Below are 18,613 nucleotides of genomic sequence, written 5' to 3' on the forward strand. Positions count from 1 at the left end.
CATGCACCTGTGTGTTCTATACATTCTAAAGAAGTCATCGTCAAACTTCTTAACATTCTAAGAAAGGTATTATAGTCCCCATTTTACCAACCTGAGTCTCAGAGTATAAGTCCACATCATGACAGAGCTGGAATTCCATCTGAGGATTGTCTGGCCCCAGAGCTCATCCATCATTCTACCATAGCAGGTTCATTCTGGGATATATCTTGTGCTACATAACTTCTTTAAGGCTAGAAACCATGGCACCAAGCAAGGTGTTTTGCACAATGGGAGACTCTGGATAATTTTGTTTAAAAACTATAAAGTGTGTCTTTAGAATAATGCAGGTAAGACTGGAGGATGGTTTAGTGTTAAGGTGCTTGCCTGCAAACCTAATGACCTGGGTTTGATTCCCCAGTACCCATGTAAGTCCAGATGCACAAAGTGGTGTGTGCATCTGGAGTTCATCTGCAGCAGTTAGAGGCCCTGGTGAGCCCATTCTCTCTCTTTCTGCTTGCAAATAAATGATGCAGGTTGATAGACTGATAATATAGTTTTACTTTGTATCAAAATATATGGTATTTTAGGTAGTTTGGGTTTTACAAAATGGTCAGGGAAAACACCCCTCATTCACTTTAGCTCCTCTTCCTCCCTTCCTCCTTCTCTGCACAATAACATGCATACATTAATGTTTGAAAGCAAATCAAGACATTATTATTCTGAAATATGCTAAGGTATACTTTTGTACAAAGTATGCAATTTGTAGAAATAACATTAATGAGGAAAAAAGGGTATTTAGATGAGAAAAAGGTATAGTACCTATTCAGGTGCTAAGCCAAGTTTAGGCCCTAATTTAGAAGCACTTTAATGCTTCTTCTTGGTCTTTCATATATATATATGAAATATATATATATATATATATGCTTCAATTAAAAAGTTATAAACAGGGCTAGAGAGATGGCTTAGAGGTTAAGGCGCTTGCCTGTGAAACCTAAGGACCCCGGTTTGATTCCCTAGTGCCAACGTAGGCCAGATGCAATGGTGGTGCATGCATCTGAAACTTGTTTGCAGTGGCTAGAGGCCCTGCCTCACCTATTCACTCTCTCTCTCCCTCTCTCTGCCCCTTTCTGTCATTCATAAATAAATAAAATGTTTTTAAAAACTTTAAAAAAATTTGTTTCATTTTATTTATTTGAAAGGGACAGACAGAGAAAGAGGCAGAGAAGCAGAGAGAGAATGGGTGTGCCAGGGCCTCCAGCCACTGCAAACAAACTCCACATGCATGCGCCTCCTTATGCATCTGGCTAAAGTGGGTCCTGGGGAATTGAGCCTTGAACCAGGGTCCTTAAGCTGCTCAGGAAAGTGCTTACCCATTAAGCCATCTCTCCAGCCCTTAAAAACATTTTTTTAAAAAAGGTTATAAAGGGCTGGAGAGATGGCTTAGTGGTTAAGCGCTTGCCTGTGAAGCTAAGGACCCCAGTTCGAGGCTCGGTTCCCCAGGTCCCACGTAAGCCAGATGCACAAGGGGGCACACACGTCTGTAGTTCGTTTGCAGTGGCTGAAGCCCTGGCGCGCCCATTCTCTCTCTCTCCCTATATCTGTCTTTCTCTCTGTCTGTCGCTCTCAAATAAATAAATAAAAAATGAACAAAATATTTAAAAAAAGGTTATAAATACTTGGGGAGAGGCATGTGCCTTTCATCCCAGCACTCAGGAGAGAGAGGTGTGAGGATTGCTATGAGTCTAAGGCCAGCCTGGGACTACAGAGTAAGTTCCAGATCAGCCTGGTCTAGAGTGAAACCATACATCAAACAAACAAACAAACAAACAAACAAACAAACAAACAAAAGTTATATTTAAAAATGAATACTGAATTTTCACATATTAACAAGCATTTGACCAAACAAAGGATTTTTCTCCTAGAAAATGTGATATTTATAGTCTTAGAGAATAACCAGAGATAATTGGATTGGTGATGTAACTCAAGGGTAGATCGTTTGCATAGCATGCCTAAGTGCCTGGATCCAATCTACAGCACTAAAAAAGTAAATATCAAAACCATAATCTCATCGTAGTGATGCTCACTTGTAATCTCACCACTTTGGGAGGTGGAGGCAGGAAGGTCAGGAATCTGAGTCCAACGTGGGTTATAAGATCCTGTCTCAAAAATAGAAATAAATAATAAATAGGAGTATTTCCATGAGTTAGAGACCAGCCTGAGACTACAAAGTGAGTTCCAGGTCAGTAAGGGCTAGAGTGAGACCTTACCTTAAAAAACACAAAGAAATACTTAATGCACACATGAATAAATAAAAAATAAAAATAGATAAATACCAGAGATATTACATTTCTATAAAAAGTTAGCAAGTGATTCAGATCAATGTTATTTTTCTTTTTAAAAAATATTTATAAGCCGGGCGTGGTGGCGCACGCCTTTAAGCCTTTAATCCCAGCACTCGGGAGGCAGAGGTAGGAGGATCGCCATGAGTTCGAGGCCACCCTGAGACTACATAGTGAATTCCAGGTCAGCCTGAGCCAGAGTGAGACTCTGCCTTGAAAAACCAAAAAAAAAAAAAAAAAAAAAAATTATTTATTTGAGAGAGAAAGAAAGAGGCAGATAGAGAGAATGGTCATACTAGGACCTCCAACCACTGCAAGTGAACTGCAGATCCATGTGCCACCTTGTGCATCTGGCTTTATGTGGGCATGGGGAATTGAACCCTGGTCCATAGGCTTTGCAGGCAAGTACCTTAACTACGGAGCCATCTCTCCAGCCCTGTTTCTGTTGATGTTTGTTTGCTTGTTTGTTTGTTTGTTTTGAGGCAGGGTCTCACTCTATCCCAGGCTAGCCTCAAACTCATGGTGATTCTCCTACCCCAGCTTCCCAAATTCTGGGATGAGCCGCTATGCTCAGTTTAGAGTAATGTTAATTTTGGACAGTAATTTAGAATCTGAGAAGAGCAAGTTATAAGAAAGAGTGGCACCTAGTGGCCACCCTCTAAGTACACTAAAATGTAACAGTTCCATGTCATTAGGAAAGGTCAGCCAGTCCATTGAGTTATATGGGCTCTCAGGAACACATCTCAGAAAATTGCCTGTCTTTCACCAGATGCTGAGAACAAGGAATTACAGGCATGAGTGAGAAGTGAAGTGATGACTTGGACTTTATTAATAGGGTGAAGTAACAATGCTCTCTTCTGTGCCAACTGCTCTCCTGGGAAATGTATAGCACCTAATCAGACATCACTCTAAATAAGCACTAGCTCACCTCAAATCATTCTCATTTCAGATGATCAAGATCTGAAGGGAATTTTTAAATGTAATTGTTTAAGTGTTTCATCCACTGGGGTCTATTGCTGCTATAGAAGAAGAAGAAGAAAAAAAAAAAACATGCCTGTCCATCTTCATATGGGTGGCTGGGTAATTGAATTGACAGGATTTGCAAGCAAGTGCCTTTAACCACTGAACCATTTCTCCAGCCCCAAGTGATTATTTTTCACTGGTGTGTATTCACTGCGTAGTGGTGGGTTATGTAAAGACATTTTCATTTCATATCATGTACTTTGACCATATTCACTCCCCCGTGGTCCCTCCTTTCTGTTCCCTCCTCCTCCCACTACTCCCCTGCATTCTCCTAGATAGTCTCACTTTTACTTCTATGTCATATATGTGTGTGTGGCAAAAAAATAAAAACACATCTCATGTTTAACGGGGTGTGGTGCTGCACACCTTTAATCTCAGCACTATGGAAGCTGAGGTAAAGGGTTGTTATGAGTTCAAGGCCAGCTTGGAACTACATAGTGAATTCCAGGTCAGTGTGACTCTGCCTTGAAAAAAATACACACACACTCCCCCAAAAAGAAATCTCATGTCTTCAACAGGTTTGTGATTTTTTAAAATTATTTGAGAGTGACAGAGAGAGAGAAAGAGGAAGACAGAGAGAGGGAGAGAGAGAGAGAATGGGCACACCAGGGCCTCCAGCCACTGCAAATGAACTCCAGATGCATGCGCCCCCTTGTGCATCTGGCTAACATGGGTTCTGGGGAATCAAGCCTCAAATCAGGGTCCTTAGGCTTCACAGACAAGCGCTTAACCAATAAGCCCTCTCTCCAGCCCAGGTTTATGATTTTGTGTTAAGCCACAGGCATAGTTATCTTTGGTTACATCCTGCACAAAGACCACTGTTTGAACATATCTGCTAGGTGAAAGATTAACAAGAAAGAAATTTCTCTGTCAAACTATTTCCTCACCAAAGATTTAGTAATTGTGATTTAAAAATCATCATTTTACATTGATGTAATCCTGAAGACACCACCATAAAAGGGATCAAAATTAACTTCAGTGCTAATGAGACCATGGACAATATGTACCTTCTGGTGTGACGCTCTGTAAAAGACACAGATCATGTGGAAGTATTCCTTCCTCAAACTCATCATCCAAAGTTAATGTTAAGGAAACATTAGGCAAACTTCAACTGAGGGACAATCTATGAAATAAGTGGTATGTACCTTTCTGGTCCTATCTGTAAACCAAAGAGCTTACAGCTTCCCTATTTAGACACATGGGCTAGGTGTGTGCACATGAGAGTGATTGAGTGAGATCCTTTTTTTCAGAGCACAGCCCAGGTTATTTGTTTTTAAAGTCCTTCAAACTTTTATTTTTATTTTTTATTTGCAAGCAGAAAGAGAGATAGAGAGAAGAGAGACAGGGAGAATGGGTGCACCAGGGCCTCCAGTACATGTGAACTCTACCTCAATGAACTCCAGATGCATGGGCCACTTGTGCATCTGGCTTTATGCGGGTACCAAGGAGTCAAACCCAGGTTGTTAGGATCTGCAGGCAAGTGCCTTAACCATTAAGCAATCTCTCCAGGTCATTTTTGACTTGCAAAAGACACCTGTGCCCATCCGGATGCCCTTGCTGTGTAGATGTCATGCTTACCTGCTATTAGCATAGCTAGTCACTGGCTCTAGAGGCTAATGGACTACCTCTCCATTGTAAGGTGTTTAACGTGAATCTTGGAGTGATTTAGGTTAGGAGGCACTTTCCAAAGGGCATAAGTAGAAAGAGATGGAAAAACCACCTAGTGAGGAATCTCTTAGCTCTAGGGAGTAAGAACTAGGAAGTTAAGCTGAGCCAGGGGAGAAAATGAAGACTCTAGTATAACAATGTTAACTGATAATTTTTGAGTGGAGTGCAGTCATTCTAGGTGGTCTTGTAGCCAACACCCTTCCCTAGTGCATCTTTTGGTTTCCCTGGCACCACCATCAGCTTCCCAGTAGCCTCTAAGAAGGAGCTAGCTCTGATGGAATCCCACACAGGAGCAACTCCCAGGGCAGTGGGCTTTCTTGTCTCTTCTGGGGAGATGGGAACTGTGAGGATGTGGCCTCTCATGTCATATTCTAGTGACCTATGGAATGACGAGCTCCAGTGCCTATTACTACACCAAAGTGATGTCTGAACTCTTCCTACAAACCCCATCAGACACGGGAGTCTCCTTCCAGGCCATCAGCAGCATGGCTGACTTCTGGGACGTGAGTATGAGAGTGTCTCCACCCTTCCCTCTCCTCACTGGCCTGACATGCAGGCCAGAGCCAGTGATGTTAGATGATATAGCAGGCCACATGCCAGGGGTCAGGTCAGTCTGGGACCAGGCTGAATCAAAGGATGAAGTGAAATTAAAGGATTAGGCTAGAGTTCAGGTGGAGGTGGGAGAGGGATCAGGGATCTGAGAATCAGGACATAGACATGAGTTAGGAGTTGAGAGAGTCAGATCAACATCTGGCCATGGTTGGTGGGTCAGCTGATGGGTCCAAGAAAAGAGGCCAGAGACAAGCTAGGGGTGAGGAAGCGAGGGCAGAGCTCATGCTCAGGGATCAAGAGGAGACTAAGCCAAGTTTAACCCAGTTGGTGATCCAGTTTGCCCAAGGCCCACTCCTGGACAGTCTGTACTGGACCAAGTGGTACAACAACCAGAGCCTGGGCCACGGCTCCCATTCTTTCATTTACTATGAGAACCTGCTGCTGGGGGCTCCAAGGCTGCGCCAGCTGCGGGTGCGCAATGACTCCTGTGTGGTACATGAGGACTTCCGTGAAGACATTCTGAGCTGCTATGATGTCTACTCTGCAGACAAAGAAGAACAAGTCCCCTTTGGGGCCCTCAATGGCACAGCGTGAGTAAGCCCCTGCTAAGGGCTCAGGCCCCACCCTCTGGGCCTGACACCATCCCAAAGTACAGGAACCACTTTCCATGAGACTTTAAAGATTCACAAGGATGGGCACTTTAGAAGACTTTGGGGCATCTCTTTGAGGATGTTGGTATATGTCATTTAGGAACTGAGGGGGCAGATTAGCAGAAGAGCCATAGGCTTCAGACTTGTTCCCACATAGGTCACAGTTACACCAGCAGACAGATCCCTCTGGGGGTATGGAAAAATGGGTGAAGCTCACTTGCATCAGAGTCATAGTTGGAGAATCTCACCCTTAGGAGTGATTGGTAGGGGAAACATGGGGCCAAAGGCAGACAAGGAATGAGGGAGGGAAGGGAAGAGGTAGACAGAATAGCACAGAAGAGTAGAAACTGAGGGTAGAAATTTCTGCTCAGGTTAGAATTTGAGAGGCTAGAGCAGAGAATCCTGGGGTCAAGCAGCCAGTTACACAACCGCAGCAGCTGAAAGGGTCCTGCCTGGATTCATAGTGCAGGTCCTTCTCTTATGGACACTGCTTGGGCTGAGGCCTAGAATTGTTGTCCTGGCTTTGTCATCCTTATCCCCAGTGGCACAGTGAAAAATAAGATTTAATATTTGAATTTCAGTACTCTTGCCATATAACTGATTATCATGGAAATCTTTAACTCTCCATTTTCTCTTCTGCAAAATGTGGACATTTCCCCTCCCTTCTCAAAACAATTGTTAATATGAAACAAAATAGTATCTGTGAAACATATATTGTATGTTCAAATACAGTATATATACATATATATTACATATATACTATGTATACATTGCAGTGTATATGATATATAACATATGCATAACTGCAAATCCAGGCAATCGTAATATACTGCCATTTCCTTGGGGGATCAACTCATAGCATGGCTCTGATTCCTCTTTGCTTAGATAGCTTTCTCTGGTGGTAGGTGGACATACCATTCACAAAATGAGCTGGGGGGCTCCTCCCACTGGGGCAGGCTCACAAGCTACAGTGGAGGTGGCTACTACTTGGACCTCCCGGGATCTCGGCAGGCCAGTTCAGAGGCCCTCCAGGACCTTCGGGAGTGGTTGTGGCTGAACAGGGGCACTCGGGTGGTCTTTATTGACTTCTCAGTCTACAATGCCAACATCAATCTTTTCTGTGTTCTGAGGTAGGTCCTTTTTCTGTATTATACTCCTCCGTCCATGATTTCTGGTCCCTGTCTTGAGAACTCTGCCCAAAGTGTGCCCCGTGATGAGTTTGGGGAGAGGAAGAAGTAGTAGGAACTGTTCTACAGCTATCTCCCTTCCCCCACAGACTGGTGGTGGAGTTCCCAGCCACAGGAGGGGCCATTCCATCCTGGCAAATCCGCACAGTTAAGCTGCTCCGCTACGTCAGTAACTGGGACTTCTTCATTGCTGGCTGTGAGGTTCTCTTCTGCATCTTCATCTTCTACTATGTGGTGGAGGAGATCCTGGAGCTCCGCATGCATCGGCTTAACTACCTGGGCAGCATCTGGAACATATTGGACCTGGTGGTCATTTTGGTGAGGGAAAGATGTTTGGAACTTGGGACATATTGGGAGTTGGAGAAGTCTCTTCCTTGATAGAGCATCTGTTTGATTTTTCCTTTTGGAGCTCCAAGCCTTCCTTTGGACTTTGTTAAATCACTGTGCCAGAGCTACCTGACCTACCTGATGCCACCCTGGTTCATGCCTTGGGAAATTGTAGCAGACAGCTTCAGGTTCACTGAGATGAACTTCCAGACCAGGCACAGTTATGGAGGAAGGGATATTTATTGAAGCTTACAGATCCAGGGGAATTTCCATAATGTCATAAGAAACTGGCCTGCCTTCACAGGTCCAAGCAGAGAGAGAAGTACAAGCCTAAAGGTCAAAAGCCACAGCACACTTCAGGAACTCCAGCTAGGCACACTTTGCATATCTTTAGATTGAAATCTGAAACCCACCACCACACCTTAAGATCCACACAGTGATACTGCCTCCAGCCAGGTGTCTAAAGATACAAACTACAAACAAATAAACAACTGAATATATTGGGGGCCATCTATTCTATTCAAACCACCACAGAAATTTTGTGCACATCTTCCTCCTCACCTGTGATCAGGCCTTCCCTTTTTCTTTCTGCATTTGATAGTCTGTTTCTCTTCTGTCTTTTTGCCTTCATGACCCCTTTAAGAATGCTATCTGCCCTTTCTCTTCTCCTCTGTTTGATATTCTGTCTTTTCATCTTAATCTCTATGAACAGTACATATTTATTGTTTGATCAAGGTTTGGTAGTGGGGGGATGGAGAGAAATCATGTTCCTTTTGCTCCAGTTCCTTGTGGCCTTTTACAACCTATTTATTGTCACAGGCTCTAAAGCCTGCTCTGGATTTTAGAACATTTAGGCTATTCCCCAGTCATCCCCTTTGTTCCATCTATACCTCAGCTAGTGAAAGCTTCAGAATAGAAAGATGTTTTTAGCCTACCTTACTCTCTGCTGGGAGCTCATCTTTGAGCTTCCCTTAGGATTCCTTTGAGTTCTCTCACATCCCCACGACTCCTGTCTGACAGCTCTCCATTATGGCCGTGGGCTTCCACATATTCCGAACACTGGAAGTAAACCGCCTGATGGGAAAGCTCCTGCAGCAGCCAAACACCTATGCAGACTTCGAGTTCCTGGCTTTCTGGCAGACACAGTATAACAACATGAACGCCATCAACCTCTTCTTTGCATGGATCAAGGTACCTGGAACCTCCTCCCACCTCAGCCACAGGGCTTTCACTCATACTTATTCATAGAGATTTCATTTTCTCTTTCTGATCTGATGCCTCCTGTAGCCTCCTTAGGTCCCTGGTGTGGAGTGTTCAATGTTTTTCTTTTGCCTCCTTCACTTGGTTTATCATGACCCTTGCAGATATTCAAGTACATCAGCTTCAATAAGACCATGACCCAGCTTTCCTCCACTCTGGCTCGCTGTGCCAAGGACATCCTGGGCTTCGCTGTCATGTTCTTCATTGTCTTCTTCGCTTATGCCCAGCTTGGCTACCTGCTTTTTGGGACTCAAGTGGAAAACTTTAGCACTTTCATCAAGTGCATGTGTGTGTCCTGTTCCCTGTCCTTACCCCTCACCTTCCATATCCCTGAGTGTGTGTAAACCTTGGGGAAGATGGGGGAGGTGTGGGGACATGTCTGTGCTTAAAAGTATCTGAGTGAGTGTCCCAAAGCCCAAGTGTGTACTCAAGTAACTCATGTCTCTTATTTTGGGTCAGAGGTGCAGTGAGGGGTCCACTTCTAGTTAGGAAAGTGGGGTAGGGGGTAGATTATGGATAGGGGCAAGGGTTTGCCAGGCTTTTGGAAACTTACACCTGGCCTTTCAGTTTCACTCAGTTCCGGATAATACTTGGGGACTTTGACTACAATGCTATCAACAATGCAAACCGCATCCTGGGCCCTGCTTACTTTGTCACATACGTCTTCTTTGTCTTCTTCGTGCTCCTGGTGAGAGTCCTTCTGAGGGTTGGTGACATAAAGGGTGTAAGGTGAAGTTTTGAACCTGCCTGTCCCCCACTCAGTATTATTATGGGTTTCTCAAGCGAAGGATACAAAGTGCATGAGCATGGGGCTTCTTTTAGATCTTTTGAGAACTAATGTGCTCAATGGTCAGATGCTTTGCAGAGTATAGGGGGAAATTCAGACTCTCAGGGAAATCAACCCCTTACCTTCCAAGGATGGAAAGGCAGGGTTAAATGCCTCACGAGAGGAAGCTACCCAGAAAGCTTCTATTCCAGTCTCCAAGACACCCCTTTCTCTGGAGATCTTTGGCTGATTTCTAGTAGTTAATCTCCCTTTTTGCCAACTGGGAGGGATCTGAGTTTTTTTATTAACATGGCCAGCAAGTTTCTTTATTTGATTAATTCATGGAGACACAGGCAGGGGATAGGAGGAAACACAGTAAAGAACACAATTGTATTTCACACTGAAAAGTTTCTGGCTTCCGTGATTGGCAGGCCATTGTATGGAAGAGGTCGATGGCACATGTTGGAATATTTTGATGGCCAGAAAGGTAACTTCAGCATCTGAAAATGAGCACCACAGCTTGATGAGAAGCATGATGTGTCCCTAACAGAAATGTGCTGAAAGGCTGGGCTCTGTGGCCTTGAGAATCAGGCATGGGTGCGCTGCAGAGCTCAGGTTAAAAGCACTGGACCTTTTAGAACATGTGTCTGGGACATAGGGTCAGAGAGCTCATTGTCTTTAGTGAGTCCACAGGTAAAAACGCAGGTCCCCACTTTATCCTCTAGAACATGTTCCTGGCCATCATCAATGACACATACTCAGAGGTCAAGGAGGAGTTGGCTGAGCAGAAGGATGAGTTGCAGCTCTCAGACCTCCTGAAACAGGTAACTACTCAGTCTCTTTGAGAAGAGTATCTACATTTAAGTGTGGGGGTGGGGAGGGAGAGAATTACCATGGGATATTTTTTTATAATCATGGAAAATGTTAATAAAAAATTTAAAATTAAAAAAATAAAAAATAAAAATAAATTAAAAAAAAGAAATCCACAGTTGAAAAAAAAAAGAATATCTACATTTGTATTTACTTCTAAACTCTGTGTCACTGTCTATGATTGGCTGGTATGTCCTTCTATGCCCTTGAGCTCCTTTGACCTACTCCTGGAGGCCTTGGGTCTTTAGACTGAGGGTGGGGGTGTAATGAAGAGCCTGTGGTGACTGCTGCCTGTTTCCCCTTCAGAGCTACAAGAAGACTCTACTGAGGCTACGTCTGAGGAAAAAGCGGGATTCTGATGTGCAGAAGGTTCTGCAGGGCAGGGAGCAGGAGATCCAGTTTGAGGATTTCACCAACACTTTGAGGGAGTAAGCAACCAAGATAGCCAACCCTCTTTGGAAATGGTCTATATGTTCTTGACCTGCAACTATATATTCTTTGTTTATAAACTGGTCTTTGGGTCTATGATCTTGACATATAGGCTACTGACCTTGACCCATAGGTTTCTGATTCTTACCTTTAGGATTGTACCCTTGTTTTAAAGGTCTCTGATCACAGTCTGGCCCTTACTGAGTAGTCCTTATTACTATATAGTTCTATAGTAGTCCCTATTACTATATAGTTCTCCCACAAAAGTGTGAACAAATACATCGTGAGCACTCACTGTGGGCCAGGTACTGCATAGGGGACAACATAATTAAATGATACCCAATCTTTGTCCTCTAGGAGTTCATAAACATGTGAGCAAATAAACCAAATCACAGAATAAGTTCAACAACAGAAATGACTAGAAGAGAAGAGTCATACAATAAAATGTTATCAATTCACGTTTTAAATTTTTTTATTTTTATTTATTTGAGAGGGAGAGAGAGAGATGGGGGCAGATAGAGAGAAAGAATGGCACGCCAGGGCCTCCAGGTTCTAAAAATGAACTCCAGATGCATGTGCCACCTTGTGAATCTGACTTACGTGAGTCCCAGGGAATTGAACCTACATCCTTTGGCTTTGTAGGCAAGCACCTTAACTGCTAAGTCATCTCTTCAGCTCCATTGGTCTCACTCTAGTCCAGGCTGACCTGGAATTCACTATGTAGTCTCAAGCTGGACTTGAACTCACAGTGATCCTCCTACCCAAATGCTGGAATTAAAGGTGTGTGCTGCCACACCTGGCTCAAGAGTTATCAATTCTTTATCAATTTAAGGGAAGGCTTCCAGGAAGAGATGACGAATGAAAGGAGTTTTAGAGGATGAGACCTTACACGAGGACAAGCAGAGGGAGACCATTCTAGGAAGAGAGGGAAAGCACACATAGAGGCATAGAGTCCTGAAACCAAGACATATTCACTCATTTTGAACATGTGAACTCAGTTCTGCCTCAGCTTCCCAGGTGGCTGAGACTACACACCTTTTCCACATGCCCAGCTATTAGACCTGCATTTAAAAGATGTTTATTATTGTAGTTATAGTATGGAGGTTAGATTTCAGGAGTAGAGAGTGAAGAAGCTTGGGTGAGGGAGCGATGGCAGGTTATTTATAGACAAAGAAATGTTGCAACATTCTCTATAGATGAGGCTCATACCTAGTAAGCAGGAGGAAGTACAGAAAGAACAAATGGGTTCAAGAAACTTGTTGGGGGCTGGAGAGATGGCTTAGCGGTTAAGTGCTTGCCTGTGAAGCCTAAGGACCCTGGTTCGAGGCTCGGTTCCCCAGGTCCCACGTTAGCCAGATACACAAGGGGGCACACACATCTGGAGTTCGTTTGCAGAGGCTGGAAGCCCTGGCGTGCCCATTCTCTCTCTCCCTCTATCTGTCTTTCTCTCTGTGTCTGTCGCTCTCAAATAAATAAATAAAAAATTAAAAAAAAAAGGTGTGTGCCAACACGCCCGGCTATTTAAAAAAAAAAAAAAAAAAAAGAAACTTGTTGGGTTAGAATTGCTAGACCTTGGAGATCCTGGCTTTCCCATGGGATCTTCTTATTAGAAAGCTAGATTCAAGCCAGGCATGGTGGCACACACCTTTATCCCAACACTTGGAAGGCAGAGGTAGAGGGATCGCCATGAGTTTGAGGCCACCCTGAGACTACATAGTAAATTCCAGGTCAGTCTGAGCCAGAGTAAGACCATATCTTGAAACCGCCTCCCTGACCAAAAAAAAAAAAAAAAAAAAAAGGGCTGGAGAGATGGCTTAGTAGTTAAGCACTTGCCTGTGAAGCCTAAGGACCCTGGTTCAAGGCCTGATTCCCCAGGACCCATGTTAGCCAGATACACAAGGGGGCACATGTGTCTGGAGTTTATTTGTAGTGGCAGGAGGCCCTGGTGCGCGCTCTCTCTCTCTCTCTCTCTCTCTCTCTCTCTCTCTCTCTCTCTCTCCCTCTCTCTCTGCCTCTTTCTCTCTCTGTCTGTCATTCTCAAATAAACAAAAAATAAAAATAAATAATTTTTTTAATATTTAAAATAAAATTTAAAAAGCAAGACTCAGAGATCAAGATTCTTACCAGAGCCTAATAGAAGGATGAGAAGTCCATATTCAAGTGACAAAAGTCATTTCATCACTCTCTTCTCAGACTGGGACATGCAGAGCATGATCTTATGGCTGCCTTCACCAGGTTTGATCAGGATGGAAATCATGTTCTGGATAAGAAGGAACAGGAACAAATGCGACAGACTCTGGAGGAGGAGAGGGTGAGCAGGACTGGTTTGTGGGGAAGTAGTGTGAGGATGTTTCTCTCCTGTCCTTCCACCCTAATATACCCGAACATAAACCCAAACTGAACATCTTCCCATTGGTGAGCAAAGACAGGGGCTTTTCAACTGCTGTATGTGAACTGCTCTGGAGAGCCTTGAAACACCTTCAAACTTGGGCCACCTGTCCTAGACCAGTTAGATCAGAAGCTCTGGGAGCAGCACTCCGATATCAGTACTTTCAAATTTCCTAGATGGTCCCAGTATGCAGCCAACATTTAGAACTATTGCTTTGCAACATCGTCTTAGACAAAGGGGAACAATTGTCAAGTTGATCCCTAACAATTCCCTCTGAGGGCTTGACTTCTTGGAATTTTGAAACTCCTCATTTGATCCTACCATGCCTGCTCTACCCCTACTCAGTATAGATCAGAAAATTCAAGGACAGGATTATAGAATCCCAGATGGACAGTGCTAAGAATCTTGGTACTGTCCCTCTTCTCCTAAACTAAGTTTGGTTCTAATGAACACCTCACCCAGCAAAGCTTCAAGGAGATGTGGTTTCTTTCTTTGGGAAGTGATTCACTGTCCAGAGGTTGTTCTGGTACCACCATACTGATCCTCTGGAGTCTGGTGAAAAGAGGAATAGCAAAAACTGGACCCCATGGGGTCTAAGTCTTCAGATTCCATTCATAGCAAGTGATGAAATAGGATATGATGACTTCCCAGAGTCACCATCTCCCTTCTAATACCTGACTTCCTGATCAGGTGGCCCTCAATATTGAGATTGAGAACCTGGGTCAATCCATTGGGCATAGATCACCAGATGTATTGAGTACAGAGACTACCATAGGAGGAGGCTGGGTTTCTGGAGAAGAATTCTACAGGTACGTGCAGCCAAGGACCCAGGGCTTGCTATTTGTAATAATCTTCTTTTGAGTTTCCTTCCACAACTTTACAATTCCCTGTCCTAACCCAGCAAGAACTTCTGCCCCTTCTATTCTCCCTGTAGGGTTAGACCTTAACTTCCTTGTATCCATTCAGGCACACACCGTTGTATTATCTTTGCCCTGTGTCCAACCAGTCACCTAGACATATATTTCTGCTTCTTTGTTATCTCTCAAATGCTACACAGGCTTACAAGTAAAGTTCTTCAGCTGGAGAGTGTTCTAGAAGGAGTTGTGTCCCAGATTGATGTCGTAGGATCAAAGCTGAAGATGCTGGAGAATGGGGGACTGGGTCCCTCTTCAAGAGTGGTGAGTGCCCTTCATCTGGGATCTCTTAGTTCTCCACAGCTGAAATCTACTATCTTTTGTACTCTATCAATCAGGAGGACATTAAAAAATTGTGTGTGTGTGTGCCATGGCCCAGGTATGGAGGTCAGAAGACAATTTGAGGTGTCTGTGCTCCACCTCCTTTGAGACAGGGTCTCTTGTTGCTGAAAATGAACTGCAGACCGCAATGGAATGCCAGTCTAGCTGGTCACAAACTTTGGATTCTCCTGGCTCTTCCTCTCATTTTTGTAGGCTTTGTGGGCTCACAGACACATGCACCACTTTGGATCTGGCTTTACACAGGTGCTAGGGAAAGGAACCCAAGCTGACAAGCTTTGCAAGAAAGTGCCTTTAACTGCTGAGCTATCTTCCCAGCTAGGAAGTGCATTTTTATTTATTTATTTATTTATTTGATTTTTCAAGGTAGGGTCTCACTCTAGGCCAGACTCACCTGGAATTCACTATGTAGTCTCATGGTGGCCTTGAACTCATGGTGATCCTCCTATCTCTGCTTCCCAAGTGTTTTTAGGGTTCTGGAGAGAGATGGTCAGTACGTCAGTGGAAGTAAGAGTGGAGGGAAAGGGCTGGAGAGATGGCTTAGCAGTTAAGTGCTTGCCTGTGAAGCCTAAGGACCCTGGTTTGAGGCTCGGTTCCCCAGGTCCCACGTTAGCCAGATGCACAAGGGGGCGCACGTGTCTGGAGTTCGTTTGCAGAGGCTGGAAGCCCTGGCGTGCCCATTCTCTCTCTCTCTCTCTCTCTCTCTCTATCTATCTATCTTTCTCTCTGTGTCTGTCGCTCTCAAATAAATAAATTAAAAAAAAAAATTAAAAAAAAAAAAAGAGTGGAGGGAAAGCCCAAAAGTTGATTCCATCAGCCAAGGCACTGCCTTGGGCTTTTAGGAGAAGTCTGTGTCTTAGTCTGTTTGACTTTCTGTAATAAACTATCAAGGACTGGGTGGCTTATAAACAACTGAAGTATATTTTTCATAGTTTTGGAGACTGGGAAGTCTAAGATCAAGGTGCTACTAGATTTAGAATTTGGTTAGAGTCTTCTTCTTGGCTCACAGACAGCTAAATTCTGGCTGTATTCTCATCCAGTGAGGGCCCCACACTCAACTTCATTGCTTACCAAAGTTCTCACTCCTAATACCATCACACTGGGGAGTTAACATGTCAGTATATGACTTTTAGGAGTATACAAATAATCAGTCTATAGCAATTTAGGTTTTCTGGAATCAGATTCAGAGAAAAAAAAAGATATTCAAAATCTCCCATCAACTAACCTGCTTCTTTTCCTTCCAACAGGAGGCACCAGCTGTTTGGCCACACCTTCAGCCAGCCCCAACTGTCACTCCAGCCTCTCTGGAGTCCATAGTGGGCAGAAGAATGGCGGAGGAGGGTTCCTAAAGCATCCAACAACAGGTCCCTCTCTCTCTGCCTCCCCAGAGGACTCTTCCCCACATGCACTCCACTTTATGGCAGGGCAGCAGGGCCCATGATGGCTGCTACAGAGTCTCACCATGTGTCTGGCCTTTTGACGCAATGTTCCCGTGTATAGCTAGACAGCATGCTTAGTCTGGCCACTCAGTGTTTTCTGTGTGTAGCCACATAGCTCTGTGAAATAACATTTACCACATGGTTTCTTGCTCCCTGTGCATATAGCCCTGTGGTGGTGATTAACAGTGTCAGTAACAGGATAAAGGAAGAGAATCTAATGACTCTCCTTGAGCAGGTGGACCACCATAGTTAAGTGAAAAAAGAGAAGCCAGAAGAGTAGGCATTGGCTAGATGCCTTCCCAGTACCAGTAAATCTCACTCTTACCCTTTGTGCATCTAGAGATCAGTTGTTATCATACAGGTGATTCTTCTCTTCCCCCATAGAATTTCCCTGTAAGAGAGGAGGGAAAGCCTAATCAGAAAGTAGACTCACAAGGCGAAATCCTAACAGAGGAGTCAAGAGTGGAGCCAATGAAGGCTCTTCTGGAGGAGCCTGCTTTCTGGTTTTCCACTGAACACTGTGAACTGAAAGGGCTTTGACCCAGCAACAAAAATGGAGCCTGAAGTGAATCCCTCAAGGAAGGGAGCTCAGAATTCATGGATCTTTGAACTCATATGTGGTAGTCTCTATCTGTATTCTTCCATATGACAATGTGAGATTCTCAGGTGACTATCAATAAACAAAAAATAAATAAACAAGAAACCAGGTATTTGCATTTGCTTCTGAGATCTAGAGGGCAGAAAAAGACTAGAGCCACCTATGTTCTTGAGTTGGGTAGGTTCATATGGAGTGGGAGCTGTGACAATGTGAAGGAGCAGGGCTGCTCCCAGGAGTATGAAATAAGAACCTCTGGTGCATAGGAATGGTTTGAAATGGTGGGTACTAGGATTACTCCACAGGAAAAAATGGAAACAGGATGGTCTGGAGAGATGGCTTAGCAGTTAAGGTACTTGTCTGCAAAGCCTAAGGACCCAGGTTCAATTCCCCAATACCCACATAAGCCAGATACACAAGGTGGTGCATGCATCTGGAGTTAATCTGCAGTGGCTAGAGGCCCTAGCATGCCCATTTTCTCTCTCTCTCTCTCTCTTTCATAAATAAATAAATAATTTTAAAAAAGAATGGAGACAAGAGACCTAGGAAGAAATAGTCCTCAGAGTGAAGACAAGTTAAAAGGCTTAGGGGTGGGAATAGTTGTGTGCATGCAGATAAATATAACTAGAGACAAGAAACTCATTCACTAAGATTTTTGGGTGTCCAGGAGCTTACATCCTGAAACCTGCTTTGTATTGTGTATTGTGTCTTCTCTCCTATGACTTTATCCCTCCACATCCTGCACCTTCCAGGCTTCTCAGCATATTTTCTCATTGAGCTCTCCACACAGTCCTGTTCTCTTAAGTTCACTATATACCTAGGAGAATTGTGAGATAGCTAAGTGCAATTAAGATAAGTGTATCCCGAGCTCCCCAATTATGATGTAAGCTTCCTTTAAGAAATGTTACATCACGCCAGGCATGGTGGCGCACGCCTTTAATCCCAGCACTCAGGAGGCAGAGGTAGGAGGATCACCGAGAGTTCGAGGCCACCCTGAGACTCCATGGCGAATTCCAGGTCAGCCTGAGCCAGAGTGAGACCCTACCTCGAAAAACAAAACAAAACAAAGAAATGTTATATCAGGGCTGGAAAGATGACTTAGTGGCTAAGGCACTTACCTTCAAAACCAAAGGACACAGGTTCGATTCCCCAAGACCCACATAAACGCACAAGGCGGTACTTGTGTCTGGAGTTCACTTGCAGTGGTGGGAGGCCCTGGTGCGCCCATTCTATCTGCCTAATTGTGTGTCTGTCTCTCACTCTCTCTAGTAAATAAAAATTAAAAAAAGAACTATTATATCAAAGGACTGAGAGTAGTAGCTCATTGTAATAGTTAATAATAAGGGTTTTAGTGGGAGTGGGTTAGAATAAGAAAACGTAATAGGGGATGAATAAGATGAAAACATATACACATATCAAATTGTCAAAAGCAAATATTTAAAGAAAAAAGGTTATATCAAAATAGATTTCAGCTTGCGGTTTAAGAAACAGGGCGGGGTCAGTGAGCTGGTGTTAATACAGGATACGGGGGGGGGGTAGTTAGCCACAGGAATCAAGGCCAGGGTTTCCCAAAGCCTGGGATAGACAACCTGAGAAAGCATGAACTCCCCTAGCAGCCTTCTGATGAGTGACATCTGCCAAGGTGCGGCACGTCTGTGGAGGAGGCAACCTATGTCCGCGACTTCAGTCAGCAAGTCACTGCAGGTCTGACGAGCCCCAGACTGGCCGAGGCTGGTTCAAGCTAAGCGCCAGCGCCAGGAAGCGGCTGCAGGTATGAAAGCATCTTCTGCCTCCGACGGCGCGTCTGACTCGCGACCGCGTCGGGTTCGCGTCAGCTTTGGCTTCCCGCCGGCTCGCTGTCAAATCCGCTGCCTGGGGCGTGGCCGC

The 18,613-nt window shown here is 44.3% G+C and overlaps 1 protein-coding gene and 1 long non-coding RNA gene across 5 annotated transcripts in view; one reads left to right on the plus strand and one right to left on the minus strand.

Annotated features, from left to right (window-relative positions):
• Positions 1-16,740, plus strand: part of Pkd2l1 (polycystin 2 like 1, transient receptor potential cation channel) — a 178,530-nt gene extending 161,790 nt beyond the window's left edge. For 2 of the 4 annotated variants that reach the window (XM_045156411.1, XM_045156404.1), the window contains exons 7-19: positions 5,385-5,512; positions 5,898-6,151; positions 7,117-7,341; positions 7,488-7,716; positions 8,746-8,916; positions 9,090-9,271; positions 9,553-9,673; positions 10,477-10,575; positions 10,928-11,049; positions 13,244-13,361; positions 14,130-14,248; positions 14,497-14,617; positions 15,940-16,740. In XM_045156411.1, coding sequence (XP_045012346.1) covers positions 5,385-5,512; positions 5,898-6,151; positions 7,117-7,341; positions 7,488-7,716; positions 8,746-8,916; positions 9,090-9,271; positions 9,553-9,673; positions 10,477-10,575; positions 10,928-11,049; positions 13,244-13,361; positions 14,130-14,248; positions 14,497-14,617; positions 15,940-16,041 — 1,991 coding nt within the window. In that variant the 3' untranslated portion in view covers positions 16,042-16,740. The remainder of the gene's footprint in view (positions 1-5,384; positions 5,513-5,897; positions 6,152-7,116; positions 7,342-7,487; positions 7,717-8,745; positions 8,917-9,089; positions 9,272-9,552; positions 9,674-10,476; positions 10,576-10,927; positions 11,050-13,243; positions 13,362-14,129; positions 14,249-14,496; positions 14,618-15,939) is intronic. The other 2 variants (XM_045156418.1, XM_045156425.1) reach the window with 2 other exon arrangements.
• Positions 10,072-18,542, minus strand: LOC123462796. Its single transcript, XR_006638529.1, has 4 exons — positions 18,316-18,542; positions 16,457-16,522; positions 13,175-13,310; positions 10,072-10,251 (listed from the first exon to the last, which is right to left on the minus strand). It is a non-coding gene; the product is annotated as an uncharacterized LOC123462796 (long non-coding RNA).
• Positions 18,543-18,613: the final 71 nt, after the last annotated feature.

This window comes from Jaculus jaculus, chromosome 1, assembly GCF_020740685.1.
Source record: "Jaculus jaculus isolate mJacJac1 chromosome 1, mJacJac1.mat.Y.cur, whole genome shotgun sequence".
Lineage (NCBI taxonomy): Eukaryota > Metazoa > Chordata > Mammalia > Rodentia > Dipodidae > Jaculus > Jaculus jaculus.